Here is a 23,862-nt window from a genome sequence, read left to right on the forward strand (position 1 = left end):
AACCCCAATTGCCTCACTAAAAAAAAAAAATTTAGAAATGCATATAATCAGGGCAACTAGGTGGCACAGTAGATAAAGCACCAGCCCTGAATTCAGGAGGACCTGAGTTCAAATCCAGCATCAGATACTTGACACTTACTAGCTGTATGACCCTGGGCAAATCACTTAACCTTCATTGCCCCGAAAAAAAAAATGAATCCTAGAAATGCATATAATCCAATTTACATAAAGACTGTAAAATAAAGCTTCTTATGGAGACTTCTTTTTCCTTTTGTATTGGTATTCTGTGGCTTTACACAGAGTAGGCTATATGACTGTGGGCAAGTCATTTAACTAACCTCTTTCTCCCTCAGTTTCCTCATCTGTAAAGTGTAGCTAGGTAATACTAGCACCTAATTCACAGCGTTGTTGTAATCTAAGTCCTGACTTTAGCACTACTTGATTCATCAAGCCAATCGATTAATAACCATTTATTAAGTATCTGCTTTATGGCAGGCACTGTGCTAAGCACTGGGGATATGAAAAGTGGCAAAAGACAGTCCCTGCCCTCAAGGAGCTTACAATCTAATGGGGGAGACAGCATGCAAATAGATACAAAGCGAACTATGTATAGGATGAATAGGAGATCAGCAGCGGAGGAAAGGCCCTGGAATTAACAGGGGCTGAGAAAAGCTTCCTGGAGGAGGAGCTTGGATTTTCACTGGAGCTTAAAAGAAGTCAGGGAGGTCAGTAGATGGAGGAGGGAGAGGGTTCCAGGCATGGGGAGCAGCCAGAGAAAATGCCCTGAGCCAAGAGTTGAAGTGCCAGGGTAAATAGAGCGAGCTTTAGGTAAGGAGACAAGGAAATCAGTCCAGGTAGACCTGTAAGAAAGTCCCTCCTAGTCCAGTCCAATCTAGTCTGTTCCAGCTTCCGAAAAAGGAATTGTGATAATGCCAAGAAGAACAAGGCTAAATTCCAACAAGGTCCAGCTTGAAAGCTTATTGAAATGAATTAACTCTAAGGATATCACTAGGAAATGGAGGCTCTTTTTTTTTTTTTTAAGAGAGGCAATTGGGGTTAAGTGACTTGCCCAGGGTCACACAGCTAGTTAAATGTCCGAGGCTGGATTTGAACTCAGGTACTCCTGACTCCAGGGCCAGTGCTCTATCTATTGTGCCACCTAGCTGCCCCGAGGCTCTTACTTCTTTAGTTCATTCTTACTTCTTACTATAAACTTGGATATTACAACAGTAATTTCCATACAGTACACACATGCAGCCTCTGCCAGCACTGAGACCTATTCAGACTATTGCCTCATTTGTCTTGGTCCTATATATGCTTCCTCAGTATCTGGCAATGTAATGCTAACCAGTCTCATTTTAGTATAAAAAACAGAAATCCTACCATGCCTCCTCTAAGGTATTCAGTGATTTAGAGGCAAATAGGTGGTGCAGTGTTTGAATCCTCCCTCAGGGGGCAGCTAGGTGGCACAGCGGATAAAGCACCAGCCCTGGATTCAGGAGGACCTGAGTTCAAATCTGGCTTCAGATACTTTGACATGTACTAGCTGTGTGACCCTGGGCAAGTCACTTAACCCCCATTGCCCTGAAAAAAAGAAAAGAAAAAAAGAAAGAAAAGAAAAGAATCCTCCCTCAGACACTTACTATCTGTGTTATCTGTATGACCCTGGGCAAGTGGACTCTTCCTCAGTTTCCTTAGCTGTAAAAATGGGGATTAGCATTTACCTCTTCTGGTTTTCAGGATCAAATGATATATTTGTAAAATGCTTGGCAAATCGAGAGAGAGAGAGAGAGAGAGAGAGAAAGGATATACATAATGTCTCTATAGATAAATACACACACGTGTGTGTCAAGACATTATATAAATGCTAGCTAGCTTTTTTTAGGTATTGCCAACCCTTTTTAGGCTCATAGGGTCATATGATCTCAAATTTGAAGGGATCTCATAAATTGCCTGATTCAATAAGGAGGAGGAAACTTAGGCCTAGGGAAATTAAATGACTTTTCAAGGGCCACACAGGCACTAAATGTCAGAGGCAGGATCTGAACGCAATCCTCAGAGCCAGCGTTCTTCCCGCCGCTACATTCTCCTATAGAAAAATGGGATTTAACAGCTTGATAAGCTTCAGGTCCTAGACTGAAATATATCATAGAGTCAGCGGGCTATAGTGAAAAGGACTGTGGGATTACGAGTCAGAGGAGCGGGTTTCAAGTGCTACCTCTGTCACTTGCTGCTACCTGTGTGAGGTTGAGCAAGTCACTTAACCCTTCTGGGCCTCAATTTCCTTGACTGTGAAATGAGATGGTTGAACTACATGACCTCTAAGGTCCCATCTGGACGTAAACTAGGACTGGAGAATGCCTGACACAAAACACAAGTGAATATTGTGGCCCTTGTACTGCTTGTGTCCCACCACTCAGCTTACCTATCACCATCAACAAAGGATGGGAAGAGCTATTACAGCACTTGTATATTATATACATCTACCCTGAATCAGACCATCTGTATTCCAAAACCAAATACAAGTGATATCTAGATTAGCCGCCATTAGGGCTTTTCCACACATCCATTTGCACCCTGGACCGCTGACAAGTATCTCATTATCACTAGCTCTAAGATGAAATATGGCATCTGCAAAATGGAATAGTGAATAGGAGTTACACCAGAAAGCAAGCAAGACAATAATAGTTAATTGAAATTTCAGGGACACATTAGACAGGTAGACTATAATGATCATGTTGGAGCCAGAGTAAATGAATTGACTTGATGCATGAGCTGTCAAAAATCATAAGGCACACGGCAAACACAGAAAGTAGGGGCACCTCTCTCTACAAAGCAAGGAATTCTATGCAAGTGGCCAAGTACACCCAAAACTCATGTCCCCAAAATGAAATACTGTCAGTTTCAAGCTTAATAGGTAACAGTGCAATCCAGGCTTTCTACTAAGCAATTGGCCAGCCAGAATGCCATTTTCAAAAGCCTTCCACTGCACCAGTCATTGTAAAAGGCTCCAGGAATACAAAGGCAAAAAGTGAACCAATTCCTTCCCTTGAGAAGCCTATGTTCTGTCAGAAAAACAGCATGTACCCATATCAGTGTGTACACACACACACACACACACACACATACATACACACAGAGGGTAATTTGGGAGGAGCGAAGCACTGGACTGGTTGGGGGTCATGAAAAGTCTTGTGTAGGAGGCAGTTCTTGAGCTGAGTTGGGAACGGAATTACAATTCTGAGAGGTAGAGACAAGAAGAGAGTGCCTTCCTGGCATGGTCTGTGCAAAAGCAGCTAAAAAGGACATGAAATTTTGTTTGAGGAATAGCAGCAGAGAGTTCAGTTTGGCAGATTGTGGAGTGTGTCAAGAGGAGTTCTGTGTTATGGGAACAAAAAAGTAGGCTGGAGCTTCATAGGAAAAGCTCTGAATGTCAAAGAGGGGAGGTTGTATTCAATCCTCAAGGCAGTAGGGAGCAACTGAAGATTATAGAGCAAGGGAAAAACATGGTGTCAGGACTATATTTTAGCAGCTATGTGGAAGATGGATGGGAAAGGGGAGTAGGAAGGGTAGATATTGAATTCGGGGAAACCAATTTGGAAACTATTGCGATAGTTCAGGAGAGAAGTAATAATGGCCTGAACTAGGGTGATAAATGTGTGAGTGGAGAGAATGGTGGCAGATTTAAGAGATGGTGGTGAGGTAGAACCCACAGATCTTGGCAACTCTAAGCAGCTAGATGTCTCTTTAACTATCTTGGAGGCTAAGGAGATGACAGTCACAAAATCTCATGGAAACTGTATAGATAGAATTATGTACAAGTGGCCTATGTGAAAATACTGTGTTATCACTTAATTGACAAGCAGATTTAGAGCCCTTTTACCATGAAAGGTTGATAAGGATGATAATCATTAATTGCTGGGTTTCACACATCAGTGAGTCTGTGCATGGAGCTGGGCCGGTTGTGCCACAAGCCAGAAAATGAGAAATAACTTCTCCTCAATTTGAGTGTCTAAGCTATTCCATAGCAGTGACAAGAAAGATATCAATGACATTTTCTATACCTAGGATATGATGCAGTCAGTAGGGAAGGTATTCCATTTCTTCCAAATGGCAGTCGTGTGAGAGCTAGACCCAGAATATAGGAGCATAGAATTCTGTTTGTCAGTTTCTTTCACAAGATTGCTGTAATCATAGAAGGCATGTTTTCCTCTTCCTCAGTGAAGCGAATACCATATTCATGAATATATGTGGGGCAGCTAGGTATTTCAGTAGATAGAGCACTGGCCCTGAAGTTGGGAGGACCTGAATTCAAATCTCATCTCAGATACTTACTGTCTGGGTGATCCTGGGCAAGTCAAACATCCGGGGCCATCTGCAGTCATCCACTCGACCCAGATGGCTCTGGAGGAGAGAGTGGATTGGTAACCTTGCACAGCCCTCCCTCACTTTAATCCAATTGACTGCAAGTCCCAATGTCACGGTCCTCTTTGAGAATGAGGGACAGACAACAACGACTACATATTATATATATGCACATATACATATACACACATATATACACATACATACAAGTTTGTATATGTGTGGGATATATATATATGCATACACATATATACATACCCACATACGTATCTAGATCTGTATCCCTACAATGAGATTCTTTGAAATGTATATGCAGGTATATGTGTATTTGTGCATTTGTGTGTATGTACGTCTGCATGTCTGTATTTGTTTATGTGTGTGTATGTATATATGTGTATGTGTATTGAAAAATAACACTGGTTATAAGAGGCTGCCCTTGAGATGTGTGCAACCTAGCTTTGGGTAAGAGGGAGTGAAGCCCCTACTCAGCCCCAGATGCTAAATCATCAGCTGCAGGCATGTTTATCTAAACCCACTCCTGAGTGCTTGCAAAGCTTTCAGTTGCCAGAGATGTTAGCCAGGCAAGGAAAATTGAACTTGATTTCTTTTGTGAAACAGCTGCAGAATCAGGAGTTGCTGAGGGCAATGATGAAGAAGGCTGAGCAGGAAATCAATGGCAAAGTGATTGAAGCTCTGAAGAGGCTTGAGGATCCCGTGCAGCGGCAGCGCCACCTGGTGGAGCAAGAGAGACAGAAGTACCTTCACGAAGAGGAAAAAATTGTCAAGAAGTTATGGTGAGAAAAAAATAATCATAATTTTTTTTAAGTTATGGTGAGTATTGGGGGGGGCGGTGCATTGGACTTAAATAAAGGTGTAGCCTTTTGACCATAGAAAAGTTGCCTCCTCCCAATGGGAGGAATACAGCTTCTGCCTAGTTAGTATCTTGCTGAAGGAAGCTTTTGGGCCCCAAATAGTTTTGGATTCTTTGCTTGCTTAATTGATTGATATGTTGTATTAAATTCAACTCCCTTTTAAAGGATCCAATATATTTTATAGGTATAGGTATGGGTATAGATATAGATAGAAATAAATAATGGGCAAGGTCAGATTTTATTGAAACCAATTTGATGATAAAATGCTTCCTGTATTAGATGCAGTATGGTAGTCAGCATCACTGGTCATTTTAAAAAGCTTTTGCATTGGGGAAGATCCTTTACTAGAGTTCAACTCCACACTTAATTAAAAGGAGCAAATAGCAAAGCTGTATGTATGGTAAATGTGATATTAATAATTAATGTAATTGAAGACCAAGTTTAGATGAGATTGTATTAAACATATCTTCATAATGAAATCCTCAGAAAAACAATTTAAATAATGTCCGATCTGAAGTGAGGAAAGGTGTGCTTTTGAATGTTAAGAATTTTATCCATAGTCCTCATTGAAAGCATTTCTCTGGCCACACTATTGAAATTTAACATGAGTTTATTATGCCTAGTCACTAGAAGAAATACATCTTTTATGTTAATGTATGGGAGACCATACAAGGCCATTTATCACAGAGCTATCGCACCTTATGTTTTAATGAAGAGTCATTTTTCTGAGTGCTTCTAGCCTTACACAAGCTGTAACTCTGCCATTTCCTGGGGAGTATGATTCCCATAATTTGGGATTTTAGGAGAATTGCTTTCAAATGGTCCTCATAGCCACTATTCTCTGTGATCTATAGACTAGACTCTATCACCTAGTCTTTATTGGATTGATATTTCAAATTTCCTTTGGTGCCAGCCTAACATATTTGGATAAAATGAGACTTTTCCCCTAAGGGACATACCAAAGAGAGGGTGAAAATTGGAATTCTCTTTAATGAATTAAAATTATTCATCCAAGCGTTCATATCATGCCATGCATTATATAGACCCTATATAAAATTATATAGCCTCTAAAATTGATGTAGTGTTTATGTGCCTTTGAATAGGTAGTAAGGATATTACAACTTTTAGGTTTTTTGGTGTTTGTTTGTTTGTTTGTTTGTTTGTTTGTTTTTAAGAATTCAAACTCTTGGGGCAGCTAGGTGGCGCAGTGGATAGAGCACTGGCCCTGGAGTCAAGAGTACCTGAGTTCAAATCCGGCCTCAGACACTTAACACTTACTAGCTATGTGACCCTGGGCAAGTCACTTAACCCCAATTGCCTCACTAAAAAAAAAAAAAGAATTCAAACTCTGCAGAGTGTGACCTTGAGATCAGATTCATAATTTGTCACCCAGGACATACTGTGAAACCGTAAATCAAATTTGGAATTAATGATGTATAAATAATTCAATAAGTGTTTATGACAAATTCAGTTTAGAGGGAGAGGGGACTGATGTGGTAGCTTCTATACTACTGAAAAGAAAGTATGATTAAATTTTTGTGTCCACTAAATTTCAGGGGCCTGTGGAAAAGTCCCAGTCACACCATCCTAGTTACAGCTCTGCTTATCGGTTCATCTTGGTCACAAATGCAACATGCTTCCTTACAGAAATTTTATCAGAAAAGAAATTCTTTCAAAACTCTGTTTTGTTCATTTGGTTCAAAAATAACCTCAAAATTCAAAAATGGATAGGAGTGATTTTGGTTATTCCTCCATTGTGCTAAAGATGACTAAATATGACTCCTAAACACCCTTCCTCCTCTCTATAGAGAGGTGGGATGATATACAGGGGAATGTGGAATGAACTGGCAAACAAGGTTACTCTGTTGATTTGGCTTTGCTTAGATCCGCTGTTGCTACTGCTGTTAAAGTGGAGCATTCAATCTAGAGGTCACAATTAAAAGGAAATGACTATGATATGAAAACAAAGAACAACCATAAAATTGTTTTGTTTTGTTTTTTAAAAATAAAATTAGGGAAAAAATAAAATTAAAATAAAATAAAATAGGTCAGCTGGGTGGTGCCGCAGTGGATAGAGCACCAGACTTGAAGTCAGGAAGACATATTCCTGAGTTCAAAGATGGCCTCAGACACTGGTAGTGTGACCCTGGGTAACACTTAAACTCTCTTGCTTCAATTCCTCATCTGTAAAATGAGCTGGAGAAGAAAATGGCAAGTCATTTAACCTTCTTTGCCTCAGTTTACTCATTTGTAAAGTAAGCTGGAAAAGGAAGTGGCAAACTCTAGTATCTTTGCCAAGAAAACCCCAAATGGGGTCATGAAGAATCAGACATGACTGAAAACAAGCAAACAAAAATCTGTAAATAAAATTATTTATAGAGGTCACAATACTAGCCTCCTAAAAAAAATTATTATAAAATGTCTTATCTCCCCTCCCTGAACTTTGGCTAGTGAATATCTCCTCTGTCCATCCCCTTGTCTCCACCTGGGTGACCCTTGCCTTCCTTCTGGCCCTCATCACCCCTCATCTGTGCCTTGGCAATAATTGTCTGATGGATCCCCCTACTTCTAGTCTGCCACCTCCCTAATCCATACCCCACAGAGCTGAAAATTTGCTGTCCCTAAAGCCCAGGTCTAACCATATAATTCCCCAATTCTGAAAACTCCTGCGGCTCCCTCTTGATAAAATCTCACCTCCTCTCTCTGCCTTTTAATGCCTCTCACAGTCTGGCTCCAGCCGAACTGTCCAGAGTTATTGCATATTATTCTCTTTCATATCTACTTTATAGCAAAGCTGAACCGCTTGCTGTTGTTCTAGTACATGGGATTTTATATTCTGCCTCTTTACCTTCAAATGAGCTATAACCTATCCTTAGGATGCCCTCCCCTGTCACGTGTACTTCCTGGAATCCCCGGCTTCCTTCAGTGGGTTAGCTCAAGACCCACCTTCTATAGGAAGCCTCTAATGATCACTCACATACACACACACACACACACACACACACACACACACACACACACACTCAGTTGTTTCCTGGATATTATCTTGCATGTATTTTTTTGGGGGGGCGGGGGCCGGGCAGTGAGGGTTAAATGACTTGCCCAGGGTCACACAGCTAGTAGGTGTCAAGTGTCTGAGGTCGGATCTGAACTGAGATCCTCCTAACTCCAGGGCCGGCGCTCTATCTACTATGCCACCTAGCTGCCCCTTTTATGTATCTTATATTTAATTTTCTGCTTACATGTTATTTCCTTCCCATAGAATATAAGCTTCTTGAGAACAGGGATTGGTTTGCTTTTGTCTCTGTACTCCTTAGTGTCTAACACAATGTCTGATGCAAAGTAACTTAATAAATGCTTGTAAAACAAAGTAAGAAAAAATGTGACTAGAATACCTTAGACCTAGGGGATCACTTCAAGGCCTGGTAAACTGAAAACACCAGGAGTAGCATTGTGGGGACAGTTCTAGGTCTTTGGGGTGGGGGGAGCTCATTGAATACCATTTTATCCTGCCTGAAACTAGGCCTCTACCTTCCAGCCACCCCCACGCCCCAAAACCCATGTGGCCATTCCCTGCCCCCTCTTTCTATAGTGTCTTCCTTCCCATTCCCATTCAAATATAAGCCTTTAAAGGCGAAGACCATCTTGCTTATTTGTATATGTATCTCCAGGACAAAGTCTGGCTGCTGGCCTGTAGCAAGCACTTCATAAATGCGTTATATATTTACTAAATGGTTGATTGATTAGTCAAGCTTGTCTTCCTTCCCACTAGACAGATAGTTCAATTCAATTCAATAAACGTCTCTAAGCAACTACTCATGGGCTTTAGAGGTGAAAGGTATCTTAGGGATCCTCTTGTCCAGTTCCCTTTTTACAGATGAGACAAGAGACGCAAGGGGGCAGCTAGGTGGCCTAGTAGTTAGAGTGCCAGGCCTGAAATCAGGAAGACATACCTTCCTGAGTTCAAAGCTGACCTCAGACAGAGTAGTAGTTGTCTACTACTATACCCTGGGCAAGTTCATTTAACCCTGTTTGCCTCAGTTTCCTCATCTGTAAAATGAGGGAGGGAATGGTAGAACTGCTGACAGAGCTTGATTTCTACGTGAAAGTAATCTCTCGGAATGTTTCCATCAGCCAGTGCACTTCTATTGCTACCCAGCATAACCAGAATCCATAACAATAACCCATATCTGTAGGTCTTACTGCTTGTTCTCACAATAACCATATGAAGGAGGGAGATCAAAAGTTCATATCAGGCAGCCAGGTGGCACAGTGGATAAAGCACTGGCCCTGGATTCAGAAGGACCTGAGTTCAAACTCAGCCTCAGATACTTAACAATTACTAGCTGTGTGACCCTGGGCAAGTCACTTAACCCTCATTGCCCTGCAAAAAAAAAAAGTTCCTATCAATCACCATTTTAAATGAGAATCTTAGGATCATGGATTCAAAACCTAGAGGGGGCCCGAGGCCATCTGGTCCAACCCCTCTAGGGCAGCTGGGTGGCAAACTGGATAGAACACTGGCCCTGAAGTTAGGAGGACCTGAATTCAAATCTGACCTCAGATATTCACTAGCTGTGTGACTCTGGGCAAGTCACTTAGCCCTAATTGCCTTAGCCATCTGGGCCATCTCTAGTCATCCTGATGCATGTCTTACCACTGGACCCAGAAGGCTCTGGAGGAGAGTGAAGTTGGTGACCTTGCACAGCCCTCCCTCACTTAAATCCTCTTTGAGAATGTAGGACAAACAAGTCTCCCCTCCTCCCCTCAATTTACAGATGAGGAAACTGAGGTGAAGTGACTCAGGATCTTTAGATTTTAGGTCCAGAGATGGCCTCCACGAGTACTTTATGACTTAGACTAAAGGAAGGCCAGAGATGGTAGTGGCTTTAGAGGGCATACTCCTAGTTCAACCCTCTCATTTTACTGATGAAGCAACTGAGGCCCAGATCTAGAAATGAATTGCCCAAGGTCACACGGGTCATTCATAGTAGAAGTGGGAAATGAATACTTTCATCTCAAGTACAATGCTCTTTACATGCTACCAAGGTATGTTCTTTCTCACTAAGACATAAGGGATAGGTTGAAAACTGTTTATTAACTATCTCAGAGCTGGAATCCATAGTATTCAGCCAGCAAGACAGAAGCCTTTGGGGGGTAGCTAGGTGGAGCAGTGGATAAAGCACAGGCTCTGGATTCAGGAGGACCTGAGTTCAAATCCGGCCTCAGACACTTGACACTTACTAGTTGTGTGACCCTGGGCAAGTCACTTAACCCCCATTGCCCTGCAAAACAAAACAAAACAAAACAAAAAAACAAGACAGAAGCCTTGGTCACTCGGCAGCGTGCAGGTTTGCTAGAATTACTAGCCTAAGTAGACATAGACTGAATGGTAAAGGCATTGGAAAACTTCATTTCTGAGTTCCCAGTGCTCTTTTTACAATTTTTCCCCCCAACAAACTTTAATGCCTTATTTGTAACCAGCACACGCTATATTAAAAAGTGGCACTTTGGGGCAGGAGAAAATTGCCGTGCATTTCCGGATGATCCATTGACAACAAGGACACAGAAAGGCCAACCAGGAAGTTTATTGGCCGTTAGTGAGCAGGGGTTATGAGACCCAGGAGGCATGTAGGAGAGAAGTGATTAAATCAGGACTCCGGGCAGAGGCAGACTGAGGGTCAAACCACAACTCTTTTGAAAATTAATTGCAAATTGGAGGACATCTGGGTTTGTAGGTTAATCCACAGACCGTCCCATTCAGAGGCACAATTCTGCCAGCCAGTTTTTGAGATGCCGCTGGCCACCAATCAGTCTTTAACACAATGACATTTGGATCTGAGATGGAAAATTTATGTAAAGTACAAGTTCCTAGACCTGGGAGGTAGAAAAATATAAAGTGCAGGTCAGGGAAAACAAGGCAAAGGGGAGAAACTGCAGGAAAGGAAGGAACGAGGGATTGCCACAGACTTCTTTAGAAGTATCCACGCTGGGCATGTTGGTACATACTTGAAATCCCATCCACTGGGGAAACTAAGGCTGGCAGATTTCTTGAGCTCATGAGTTTAGATCTACATTGGGTAATCATTTAAAAAAAGGAAAGAAAATCCCATATCCTTTCTTCCTCCCTGAAGGACAGGTTTGTTGGCGTAGTCACCAAACAGATCCTTTGTTTTAAAAATGCCTTTGGAGCAAGGGCAGGGCCTTCTACTTTGGTCTAGAAGGAGTTCTCTTAAGTCTTCATTGAGCATTTTGGTGTCTTCTTAAAAATCTGAAGGAGAAAGAAGAGGTACCACTGTGATGGACCCTGCATCATAACAATAGCTACATTTCTATGGTGGCTCAAGGTCTACAAAGCCCTTTCTCTTCCCTTATCCCATCCCATTCCCATTCCTCATTGCTCACCTTTTCCTGATAGTATCCATTTATAAGCAGTGAATCCTATATTGTATCTGGATTAAATGGTAGACACTCCCCCCCACCACACTACACACACACATCCACAAGCACATACACACACACATTGGCCATAATAATATAATTGACGCTGCTCATTCTCTATATCTTAACCCCCCCCCCCAAAAAAAAGCACAATTTCTCTTCCTCAAATCCAGCACAACATCTGTTCTCATGCTGCCATCTAGTGGTTTTCATCCCCCCCAAGTATTTTCCTTTGGCTCTTTGGATTTACAAGGAATTGAAGCATTTAAAGCTGGGAGGGACCTTTAGAGATCATTCAGTCCAACCCTTTTCATTTTATAGGTGAGGAAGCTCAGACCCACAGCAGACAGGATGACCTTAGTGTCTGAGGGTGGTTCTTATTAATATGCTGGAGAAACGTCATGGGAAGCGACATTGAAGCCAAGAGCTGCGGTGTGATTTTGCCGGAAATGGCTTGCCTCAAGCTTGTGTTGTTTATATTGTGTAATTTAAGATTCTAAATGTGGGTTCTAATCTGTTCCCCCAGTTTTGGGGGAAACTGACTAAAATCACTGATAAAACGAGTTTAGGTTTTTAAGGGTTTATTGAAAGATAGAAAGAGAAAGATTGAGAACAGAATTCCAACAGCCTGGCATTCCTATCTTTCCTCAAATTTCCTGTGAAGTCCTCTGCCGCCACCACCACCATCAAGTCAGAAACTAAAAAAAGACAGACCTCTCTGCGCAGGCCCTCCTTCCTCCTTCCTGTCCCCTCCCAGAGAATGGGAGGCTCCTCAAGGTGATTGGCTGGTAGCCTTGGTGGACAATACCCATGTGCAAACGTTACTTCCTGACGCCAGGGAGAAGCCACATGGCCTTGCCCTCTGAGGAGGCATTCTCCTCATGGTGGAGCTTTCCTATAGTAAGTCTCCAATAGGTGGCATCATTCCAATCATTACAATATCAAAGATTCGTTTGTTCATCCATTCATTCACTCACTCATTCATTCTTTTTTTTTTTTTTTTTAGTGAGGCAATTGGGGTTAAGTGACTTGCCCAGGGTCACACAGCTAGTAAGTGTTAAGTGTCTGATGCCGGATTTGAACTCAGGTACTCCTGAAACCAGGGCCGGTGCTCTATCCACTGCGCCATCTAGCTGCCCCCCACTCATTCATTCTTTCATCCACTCATTCATTCATTCATAGAACTTTTATTGAGTACCTGCTCTGTACTAAGCACTATGTTAGGCACTGAGGGGATCCAAAAATAATTAAGAAATTCTCTGTCCAATGACTGCCCAAGCTAGGAGGAGAAATAAAGCATAAGCCTAAACAACAGTCCTATTGGTCCAAATCAATACTGCTCCCAAGCTTTTGTTCCACCACTAAAATGAGAAGTGTTTGAAAGGATAAAATGCGCAGGTATACATTGAACTCATACCGCATTTGAATTTTTTATACAGGTCAGATTTTGAGAGAGAAATACAGCTTATAGTTAGGCCACGATGGTATAAACTCTGATTAAAAAGGAAAAGGAAAAGGGGTACCCCATATAGACATACCTGTTGTCCTTATTCTTGTTTGTTGTTGTTTGTCCTTAAGTGTTCATTAAGCTCCTATTGTGCGCCTGGCATTGTGGTAAGTGCTGGCTAGAGATGCAAAGATTAAAACGGAACAGCCCACCCGCCCCCCAAAACTTAAATTCTATTGGAGAAATAGTGTGTGTACAAATAAAAGTTTTTGTAAAACATGCAGAATCGGGGCAGCTAGGTGGCGCAGTGGATAGAGCACCGGCCCTGGAGTCAGGAGTACCTGAGTTCAAATCCGGCCTCAGACACTTAACACACACTTACTAGCTGTGTGACCCTGGGCAAGTCACTTAACCCCAATTGCCTCACTAAAAAACAAACAAAAACAAAACAAAACAAAACAAAAAAACATGCAGAATCATATCAGGTGATTTCATGGGAGGCGCTAACAGCTGAAGGGACCAGAAAAGGCCTCATGGAGGAGGGAGCTTTTGATCTGAGATTTGAAGGCAAGGAGGTTTTCTTTAAGGTGTTGGCATGGGGGAGTGAAGCCTGTGCTAAAAAGGCTAGTTTGGCCAGACCATAGAATGGGTAAAGGCAAGTACTATGTAATAAGTCTGGGAAGGGAAGCTAGGGTCAGGCTGCAGAAAGCTTTCAGTGCCCACCAGAAGAGTTGGCATCGGTTCCTAAAGGCAGCTGACAGCCACGGGAGTTGTCTAAGTAGAGTGCACTGACACGGTCAGACCTGGACGATAGAAAGGCCGCTTTGTTGAAAACGGATTGAGAAGAGGAGAGACTGAGTGCAGAGGGGCCTAATGGGAAATTAATTAATTTAATTAATCTATGGATATAGTGGCCATCGGGGTGGAGAGACCAGTCCTAACTAATCTTAGCAATACTACCATTTAGGACAGGGTGTGTGTTCCTAATGCATATATGAATGGGCTCACTCCTCTCTCTCTCCCTCTCCCTCCTTCTCTCCCTCTCCTTCCCTCCCTCTCCCTCTGCCTTTTGTTTTGGTTTTGTTTTTCCGTCCTTCTGTTTGTTTCCTGCAGTGAGCTAGAAGATTTTGTTGAAGATCTGAAGAAGGACTCCCACTCGGCTGGCCGTGTGGTCACACTGAAGGATGTGGAAGATGGGGCTTTCCTTCTTCGACAAGTGGGCGAAGCTGTGGCCGCCCTGAAAGGTGAGCGTCCTTCTTCCAGGAGGGAAGGCGAGCAAAAACTTTACTTACCATTGCTGAACTTGGAGTCGGCTGGGGTCAAGATTCCAGTTTTGCCACATACTCCCTCTGTGACCTCTGGCAAATAGGCGCCTTCACATCTCTGGGCCTCCCTGCCTTCATCTGTGAGATGAGGTGGCTGGAAGGGGCGATGCTGAATGCTCCTTCTAGGTTCCTATCTATGATCCTCCAGATGACCTGTAAAATAAGAAGTTTGCACAAGATAAGCCCTGAGGTCCTTTCCAGTAATAACTTTATGCTCGGGGCAGCTAGATGGCGCAGTGGATAGAGCACCGGCCCTGGATTCAAGAGGATCTGAGTTCAAATCCAGCCTCAGACACTTAACATGTACTAGCTGTGTGACCCTGGGCAAGTCACTTAACCCCAATTGCCTCACCCAAAAAACAAACAAACAAACAAAAAAACTTTATGCTCTCACAGTCACCTTCTCCATTACATTGAATAGATTCATAATAAATTTGTTGTTGTTTAGTTGTTTTCAGTCATTTCTGACTCTTCACGACCGCATTTGGTGTTCTCTTGGGAAAGATACTGGAATGGTTTGCTATTTCTTTCTCCTGCTCATTTTACAGATGAGGAAATTGAGGAACACAGGCTTAAGTGACTTGCCCAGAGTCACACTGCTAATAAGTATCGGAGGCCAAATTTGAACTCAGGAAGATGAGTCTTCCAGACTCCAGGCCCTGCTCTATTCACTTTGCCACCAAATGCCTGTTTTTAAATACAGCAAATAACGATGTGTGTTTGGGCATAGCCAACCTATACCATAGAAGGGTGAAGATCACCCATTGCTTTCTAACTCTGCTGCATTGCTTTCTGCTCTTTGGCCCTCATTAGTGTTCCTCCCATTGAATTGTCTATTTGTCTTTGGCCCTGCAGGAGAATTTCCAACCTTGCAGAATAAGATGCGGGCTATTTTGCGTATCGAAGTGGAGGCTGTGAGATTTCTGAAAGAGGAACCCCACAAACTGGACAGCCTCCTCAAGAGGGTCCGCAGTATGACTGATGTGTTAACGATGTTAAGAAGGTAAACTGGACTATGGCCTGGGTGAGGGCTCGTGACCATTCTGGGCGGTGGGGGGGGTGGGGGGGGAGGAAAGCACTTCCAACATGGGCACCTTCTCATTGAGATTGTTTCCATTTCCGTGACGATTTACAGCCTCTTAGTTCCCATGTTACTGGGAAGCTACAGCTGCTGCTATAGTTTCCCATCCTTAAACCTTGTTGGTTGTGATTCCAAGGGAATAACTCTTCTATAATGTGTTTGTCATATTTAAGACACTGGGGACAGCTAGGTGGCACAGTGGATAGAACACTGGCCCTGGATTCAGGAGTACCCAAGTTCAAATCCGGCCTCAGACACTTAACACTTTACTAGCTGTGTGACCCTGGGCAAGTCACTTGACCCCAATTGCCCCACCAAAAAAAACCAAACACATTTAAGACACTGGTGGGGTGAAAGGTACTATGTACAACAAATGGGTTTGGGTTTTAAGTTCCTCTAAGTAGTTTTCTTTTTTTTTTTTTTTTAAGTGAGGCAATTGGGGTTAAGTGACTTGCCCAGGGTCACACAGCTAGTAAGTGTTAAGTGTCTGAGGCCAGATTTAAACTCAGGTCCTCCTGACTCCAGGGCCGGTGCTCTCTCCACTGCGCCACCTAGCTGCCCCAGTCTCTAGGTAGTTTTCACATCGGTTTTAGCCAAATGCATCCATTAATTTTTTTAATTTTCTCAAAGGGGGAAAAAAGAGAATTAAACTTTGCAATTAACTTTGGGAAATAATACACTGTGGAATCTTGGGATTGGAAGAGACCTTTGAGGTCGTCTGATCTAACATAAGCCACACAAGTATTCTTGACAGATGGGTGTTCAAAGCAGGAGACACATCACAAGATAATCTATCCCAATTTTTTTTGAGAGGAAACAAAGTGTGGTAGCTAGAGAACTGACCTGGAAATCTTGGACACTTGGGTTCAAGTCCCACTTCTGATACATCTGGTATACAACCCTTGGCAAATCACTTAGCCTTTCTCAGCCTAAGTTTTCCCATCTACAAAATGTGTTGATAATAATACATGCACCTTATTATAAAGATCAAATAAGAGAAGTTCGGCTCCCGACCATAAGAGGTCTGCATCCTGCGGGAAACTACCAGCACAGCCAAGGAAAACATGCCTTGCCAATACCCAGCGTTGACACCAGAGCAAAAGAAAGAACTGTCTGAAATAGCTCACCGAATTGTTGCACCGGGCAAGGGAATTTTGGCAGCAGATGAGTCCACTGGTAGCATTGCAAAGCGGCTGCAGTCCATTGGAACTGAGAACACAGAGGAAAATCGTCGCCTCTATAGGCAGTTACTTCTAACAGCAGATGATCGAGTGAACTCCTGTATTGGAGGTGTTATCCTTTTCCATGAGACACTCTACCAGAAAGCCGATGATGGTCGTCCCTTCCCCAAAGTCATAAAGGCAAAGGGTGGCATTGTGGGCATCAAGGTGGACAAAGGTGTAGTGCCCCTGGCAGGGACCAATGGCGAGACTACCACCCAAGGTCTGGATGGGCTGAGTGAGCGTTGTGCCCAGTATAAGAAGGATGGGGCTGACTTTGCCAAGTGTACTGAAGATCGGGGATAATATACCTTCCCCACTTGCCATCATGGAGAATGCCAATGTGCTGGCCCGATATGCCAGCATTTGCCAGCAGAATGGTATTGTCCCCATTGTGGAGCCAGAGATCCTCCCTGATGGAGAACATGATCTGAAGACCTGTCAGTATGTCACTGAGAAGGTGCTGGCTGCTGTCTACAAAGCTCTGAGTGACCACCATGTCTATCTGGAAGGGACCTTGCTGAAGCCTAACATGGTCACTGCTGGCCATGCCTGCACTCAGAAGTATTCACATGAGGAGATTGCAATGGCAACTGTAACTGCCCTTCGCCGAACTGTGCCTCCTGCAGTCACTGGTATCACCTTCCTGTCTGGGGGTCAGAGTGAGGAGGATGCCTCCATCAACCTCAATGCCATCAATACCTGCCCCTTGCATAAGCCATGGGCCCTGACCTTTTCTTATGGCCGAGCCCTGCAGGCATCTGCCCTCAAAACCTGGGGTGGAAAGAAGGAAAATGTAAAGGCTGCCCAAGAGGAATATATTAAGCGGGCCACGGCTAATAGCCAAGCTGCTCAAGGCAAGTATACTCCAAGTGGAAAGTCAGGAGCTGCAGCCAGCGAGTCACTCTTTGTCTCTAACCACGCCTACTAAGTCTAGGCCTTTCACCTGGGTATGCCCTAACACTCCAGGCCATCCCTCACAGTCCAGGAAGAGGCTGAGATCCCAGAGCTTTGTGCTGACCTCTCCCATCACTCCTAACTCGTGTGGTGTTGTTGCTCTGTGGTGAATCTAGCGACCCCTCCTCAGCCCACTTTTTCCAATAAACAACTATTTAACAAGAAAAAAAAAAAAGATCAAATAAGATAACAGATAAAAAGCTCTTTGCAGACTCTAAATTGCTATATAGATGCTAGTTATTGCTGTTGCTGTTGTTGTTGTTATTGGTCAGTAAGTTTCACAGTGGATAGAGCACTGGCCGTGAAGTTGAGAGGACTTGAGTTCAAATTTGACCTCAGATACTCACTAGCTGTGTGACCCTGGGCAAGTCACTTAACCCCAATTGCCTTAAACATCCAGAGCCATCTCCAGTTGTTCTTATCTATATCTTGCCACTGGACCCAGATGGCTTTGGAGGAGAGAGTGAGGCTGGTAACTTTGCACAGCGCTCCCTCACTTAAATCCAATTTAGTGCAAGTCGTGACATTCCCCTTATGTCACGGTCCTCTTTGAGAATGAAGGACAAACAACAACAACAACTATTATTATTATTACTACTAGTTATTATTATATGTCTTCTTAATGAGGGGGAATTGGAGGGAGGGAGAGAATTTGGATCTCAAACTCCTGAAAAGAATGTAAAAAATTTATTATTATTATAATGATACAACAGAACCCAATGTGTCTATAATAGAGGTAGAAGCCAAATACTTTGAAGGTCCAAATAGGGAGTAGGACTAGATACATAGAGGAGTAAGTAAACTACCCCATGGCTTCATTTGAGGCCTGGAGGGTCTCCCTGGCCTCTTAAAGGCTACAAGAAGGTTAAGACATGAATGAGTGAGGCCACTACTTAGCAGAGAAAACATCTGGAAACCAAATGAGAAGGGGAAAGATGCTGGAGGTGTAGAGGTAGAGATGACAAGACTCACAGACTGATGAACCTGGGATGACTGGGAGGATGACCATGCCTTCAACAGCAAAAGGAGACTTTGGAGGTGGAAGGAGTGAGGGAGAAAATAATGAGTTTCATCTTGGACGTGTTGAGTTTAAGATGCTAGTGGAATATCCTGGAAGAGTTATCCATAAGTAATTGCCAGTGGAAACTAAGAGAGACTTGGGCTTCAATAGAAGATTTTGGAGTCATCTATGTAGAGATGATACTTGAACCTTTGGGAGCTGATGAGATCACCCAGGCAGAGAATGGAGAGAGAGAAGAAAGGGGGATCATAGAGAACCTCCATGCTGCATGGATGTGAAAGGAGATGGATCTCTTTCCAGAACAGAGAACACAGAATGGATTCCGAGCTACGATCAGATAATATTATCTATTTTATTTATATTTATATTATTTTTAGACCAAATACATAAAAAGAGAACCATCTCCATGTGTCTTTCTCATGTCTCACTCCTTTGGAGTATACGCTGTGTGGAAAAATAGGTTCTGAAGACAAGCACTTGTTATATTTAGTAAGCACTGAGTGATGATTATATGAACTTAGCTGTGTAATTAAAAACAACTTGCCCTGTACCAGCTGCTGACTCCCCTATTCCCAGCTCTTCAGTCATTTGTTAGGAATAAAACCGAATGAAGTTGATTAGGGGAATAACAGAGAATCATCGTGTGGCGGTAAAGTGATGCCACCACCATCCAAACAATGAGCCTACGATGCTGGTCTAACCATAGGGACCACAAAAAGACTAACATCTGGAGCCTCTGCTCTTCTCATTGAAGAGTACTGATTGTCTCCATGGCATTGTGTGAGGGGATTACAGAACTTACTCAGGAAACAATCGTGCAGTATTTCTTCTCAGTCTTCTTATGCTTGACTTCCCTTCACATACTCTGTGATCTGTCCATATTGGCTTATCAGCTGTTCCTCTCTGTGCCTTTGTATTGGTGGTTCCTCATGCTTGGCATACCTTTCTCCTTACCTCCATTTCTTAAAATCTCTGCCATCCTCCTCTTCTTCCTCCTCTTCCTCTTTCTCCTCCTTCTTCTCCTCCTCCTCATCATTATTTGGGGGTGGGCAGGGCAATGAGGGTTAAGTGACTTGCCCAGGGTCACACAGCTGTTGTCAAGTGTCTGAGGCTGGACTTGAACTCAGGTCCTCCTGACTCCAGGGCTGGTGCTTTATCCACTGCACCACCTAGCTCTGCCCCCTCTACCATCCTTCAAGACCTAGTTGAATCACCACCTTCCATAGGAGGTTGTCCCTTCTGCCCACAAACCCCAAGTGCTGGAGCTTTCTCCTCTAAGTTTATCTTCCAACTACTATGTGCACATCTTAGAACTTCTTGTGAACAAGAAATGTCTTGGTTTTGTTTTTCTGGTTTTGGTTTGGGTTTTGTTTGTTTGTATTCCCAGAACTTAACATGGGTCTTGGCCATAATTGACACTTAATAAATAATAAATCACCTAATAAATGCTTTTTTTATTTATTCATTGAGTAAATGATTGCCAGTTGATTTCTGTAGACTTTGGAATATCTTATTCTTGAAAAAAATACTGTCAGGCTTTGGGCTAATATGCTACTATGAGACACTGTGATAAAAATAATGTAGGAAAACTCCATATATACTTTCTGCAAACAACTAATATTTCTCCACACGATTTCTCCTAGACATGTCACTGATGGACTTCTAAAAGGTGCTGATGCCACCCAAGTAGCACAATATGTCGCCATGGAAAAAGCAACAGCAGCAGAAATCCTGAAAAACCAGGAGGAGTTGGCCTACACCCACAGCTCCCCACCCCAGAGCACAACAGGAGGGAGTGGAGAGCCTCAGACTTCATCTATCAAGTCAGAAATGGTGCCTGTGTCCACCATGACCGTCCACCATGCACAAAGCTCCCCGGTTGTCATTCATCAGTCACAGCATTCCTCCGCACTGGTCAACCACACTCAGAACTTGCCCGGGGGGACGGGTCATCACCCAGCCAGCCCTCCAGGCACTGTGCAAGAGTCTACCACCACCACCCAGCCAGTGCAGACTCCCCAGTCCCCACCACCTCCCACCAATGGTTCCACCATGCAGAGTATGTTCATTGAAGAAATTCACAGTGCAAGCAACCGGAACCGCGCTGTGTCGATAGAGGTAGGGCCCCATCTTCCTTCCTCCTTTGACCTAAGTATGACAACAGCTCTTTATTAAACACTTGCTGGAAGGGGGTACAGCAAAAGTTAAGGTATAGTCTCAGTTCTCAAAGAATTTACAACCTAGTTGGGGGGGATAAGATGCTTTTAAAAATTAATAATGGCCAAAAAAATTAATAATGGCATTTTAAAACATAATGTTCTTTAATGCTAAAGCACTGTCCTCCCAACAATCTTTTGAGGTAAATGGTGTTACTATCATCACTCCCATTTTACAGAGTCAGAAACTGAGGCTCAGAGAAATAATCCCTCTTGTTTATGGTCACACAGCTAGGAAATATCAAAGTTTGGATTCAGATCTAGACTTCCTGACTCCCAGTCAGATTTTTTTTAATGCCATTATCCTCTTTCTCAAATACATGTAAAGAGAGAACTCGTTCTACAATACCAAGTAAGTATTAATTGGTATCAGTTAAGTGTTGTGGGAGTTCTGAGGAGAGAGAAATTAGCTCAAGTAGTTGAGGTAGATGGCATGGGAGAGATGGGATTGTATCTTGGTCTTGAAGAAATGATAATTGACAGAGAGAAGGGAGAAGGCAGACCAGGAAGGAGCAGAATAACAAAGTCAGGAAAGTGTAAATGTACTCAGAGAACTTGAATCAATCAACCAACAAACATGACAGCGCTGAGTTCAAATCATACCTTTGACACATATGGGCTGTGTGACCCTGGGCAAGTCACTTAAACTGTCAGTGCTGCTAGTACCTCTCTAAGATTTTAAATCGCAGAAAAGGTGCTGAACTGCATTAGTAGAGGGGACTTCTTCAGCTGGGAGTTCCCAGTACTAATGAAATCGCAAGGTCCAGTCCCTTTCCTTCATAACAACCCCCCTCCTCTCTTAGCTTCTCTGACACCACACTGTTGATCTTCTTCCTTTTTCTCTGACTGCTTTTCTTCTAGCCTTCCTCCTGTCCCTACCCCCTAATTAGAGACATCCCTACATCTTTAAAAACATCCTGTGATTTTCTCTCTCGAATCAGACCTCTCCTTTCCCTTCTCTTCAAGACCTTAGTTTAGACCTTGGCACTCAGCCTCCAGTCTCCTAACCAGACTCTCTAGCTCTTGGAGCTCCCAGCTTTGATCCATCGCTTTACAACCTGCTGCCAATGAAGGCTTCCTCCCTGAAGTGCTTCTTTGTTCTTAGCACTCTCTGGTTCAGACCATCTCATTTTTGTTTTTATAGCCCCATAGTCTAGCGCAGTGTCTGGCCCATATTAGGTACTTAACAAATTCTTATTTGTTGATTGAAATAACTTTCAAACTCCTTAGGATCTAAGGATCATGGATTTTGAGTTGGAAGTGACCTTAGAGGTTATTTGGTTTACCCCATCACTACCACCCATTTTACAGATGAGACAATTGAGGCTCAGGGAAAGTTAACTGATCTAAGGTTACACAGGTAATAAGTAGCCAAATCCAGATCTTCTGAGTCTTTTCTGCTGCACAAGGGTTTTCTATAACTCAGCTTTATCTACCTTTTTAACTTTATAATCTAATCCTCATCATGAAACCTGTGTTTATGTCAATCTGACTGAACTGGACAGCAAATATGCCAGTCTCCAAACATACCTTACAAGTCTTTTCTTGTGCCATTCCCTCTATTTGAAATGCTCTTCTTAGCTCCTGAGACCTAGCCATCCTTTATTATTAATTACTAATGGTGATTATTATGAATGACCTTTAGTAAGGATTGTCTACAATATTAATAACAGATAACATTATATAACTCTTTAAGATTTGCAAATATTATTTCATTTAATCCTCACAACAACCCAGGGAGGTAGATGCTATTATTATTGTATAGATAGATGAGGAAACTGAGACAAACAGGTTAAAGTGACTTGTCCAGGGTCACACAGTGACTGAGGTGAAATTTGAACTCAAGTCCTCCCAACTTCAGGACCAGTGCTCTATCCACTGCACCACACAGCTGCACCTACCAGAGGCAGACCTGAATTCTGGTCCCATCTTTGACACATACTAGCCCTCAGACCCCAGGCAAGTTCCTTAACCTCTCTGTACCCCCAGGCAACTAAGAGAGAAGACTTTCTAAGGCTATACATTGCAGAGCAGTCTCTGCATTGGGAGAAGCCCTTTCTTCCCTGGTAGTTACCTGCCCCAAAGAAATCCCAGGTAGGAATCAAAGTGTCCCACTGCTCTTTGTGTTATCCAGTGATGGTGGCAGCCCAGGTTAGAGCTCCTCTTATTGCTTCCCTGTGTGTGTTGGCCTGGCTAGGAGGCGAGCTACCTTCAGAGGGATTCCCACCAGGTGTGACAGCTAAGATTATCCAAGTAGACTATACTCTCCAAGGGTTGTCTGACTTCCAAGCACTATCCATGGGAAACAGAAATCCAAACAGTTTTTCATTATTCCTTTAACCGCCTGTTGCCCAACACAAAAAAGTATGTTGCCTCAAGATGCTCACCTCCCTTTGCCCTTCATACCCACAAATGAGGCTCACTGAAATTCAGAATGTCAGAAACCATAGGATGAGCAACTAAACAATGTACTGTTTCCCTCCAGAAGGCAGAAAAAAAGTGGGAAGAAAAAAGGCAAAACCTGGACCACTATAATGGAAAAGAATTTGAAAAGCTCCTAGAAGAAGCTCAGGCCAACATCATGAAGTCCATCCCCAACCTAGAGATGCCACCATCTTCTGTTCCTTCGCCAAAGGGGGAGACTCCAGTGGACAAACTAGAACTTTTAGGTGAGATCTGGTTGTTTCCATTTTTTGATTTCTAGGGAGAAGGCTTCTTGGAGGTTGGGGAGAGCATGTTCTCCTACATGTCCTCAGGAGGCTTGTTTCTATATATCAACTCTAGTAATGGCAGGAAAGTCTCTGATGCTCATTGGTACCAGGACAAGACCCAATAAAGAAAAAAAGGAAATGATTCTTTTCCTGGATTTCCTATGGGTTGGATGTAACTCCGGTGGGTGACCTGTTGCTCAGTTTGC

The 23,862-nt window shown here is 43.1% G+C and overlaps 1 protein-coding gene and 1 pseudogene across 4 annotated transcripts in view; both read left to right on the forward strand.

Annotated features, from left to right (window-relative positions):
- The window catches only part of KIAA1217 (KIAA1217 ortholog), a 587,997-nt gene that overhangs the window by 549,089 nt on the left and 15,046 nt on the right, over window positions 1–23,862 (forward strand). For all 4 annotated transcript variants that reach the window (XM_043968401.1, XM_043968404.1, XM_043968405.1 and 1 more), the window contains 5 exons: window positions 4,984–5,159; window positions 14,239–14,369; window positions 15,306–15,453; window positions 20,373–20,847; window positions 23,431–23,614. In XM_043968401.1, coding sequence (XP_043824336.1) covers window positions 4,984–5,159; window positions 14,239–14,369; window positions 15,306–15,453; window positions 20,373–20,847; window positions 23,431–23,614 — 1,114 coding nt within the window. The remainder of the gene's footprint in view (window positions 1–4,983; window positions 5,160–14,238; window positions 14,370–15,305; window positions 15,454–20,372; window positions 20,848–23,430; window positions 23,615–23,862) is intronic.
- On the forward strand, window positions 16,534–17,883 carry LOC122729499 (annotated as a pseudogene).

The sequence above is a fragment of the Dromiciops gliroides genome, chromosome 5 (assembly GCF_019393635.1).
Source record: "Dromiciops gliroides isolate mDroGli1 chromosome 5, mDroGli1.pri, whole genome shotgun sequence".
Taxonomy (NCBI): domain Eukaryota; kingdom Metazoa; phylum Chordata; class Mammalia; order Microbiotheria; family Microbiotheriidae; genus Dromiciops; species Dromiciops gliroides.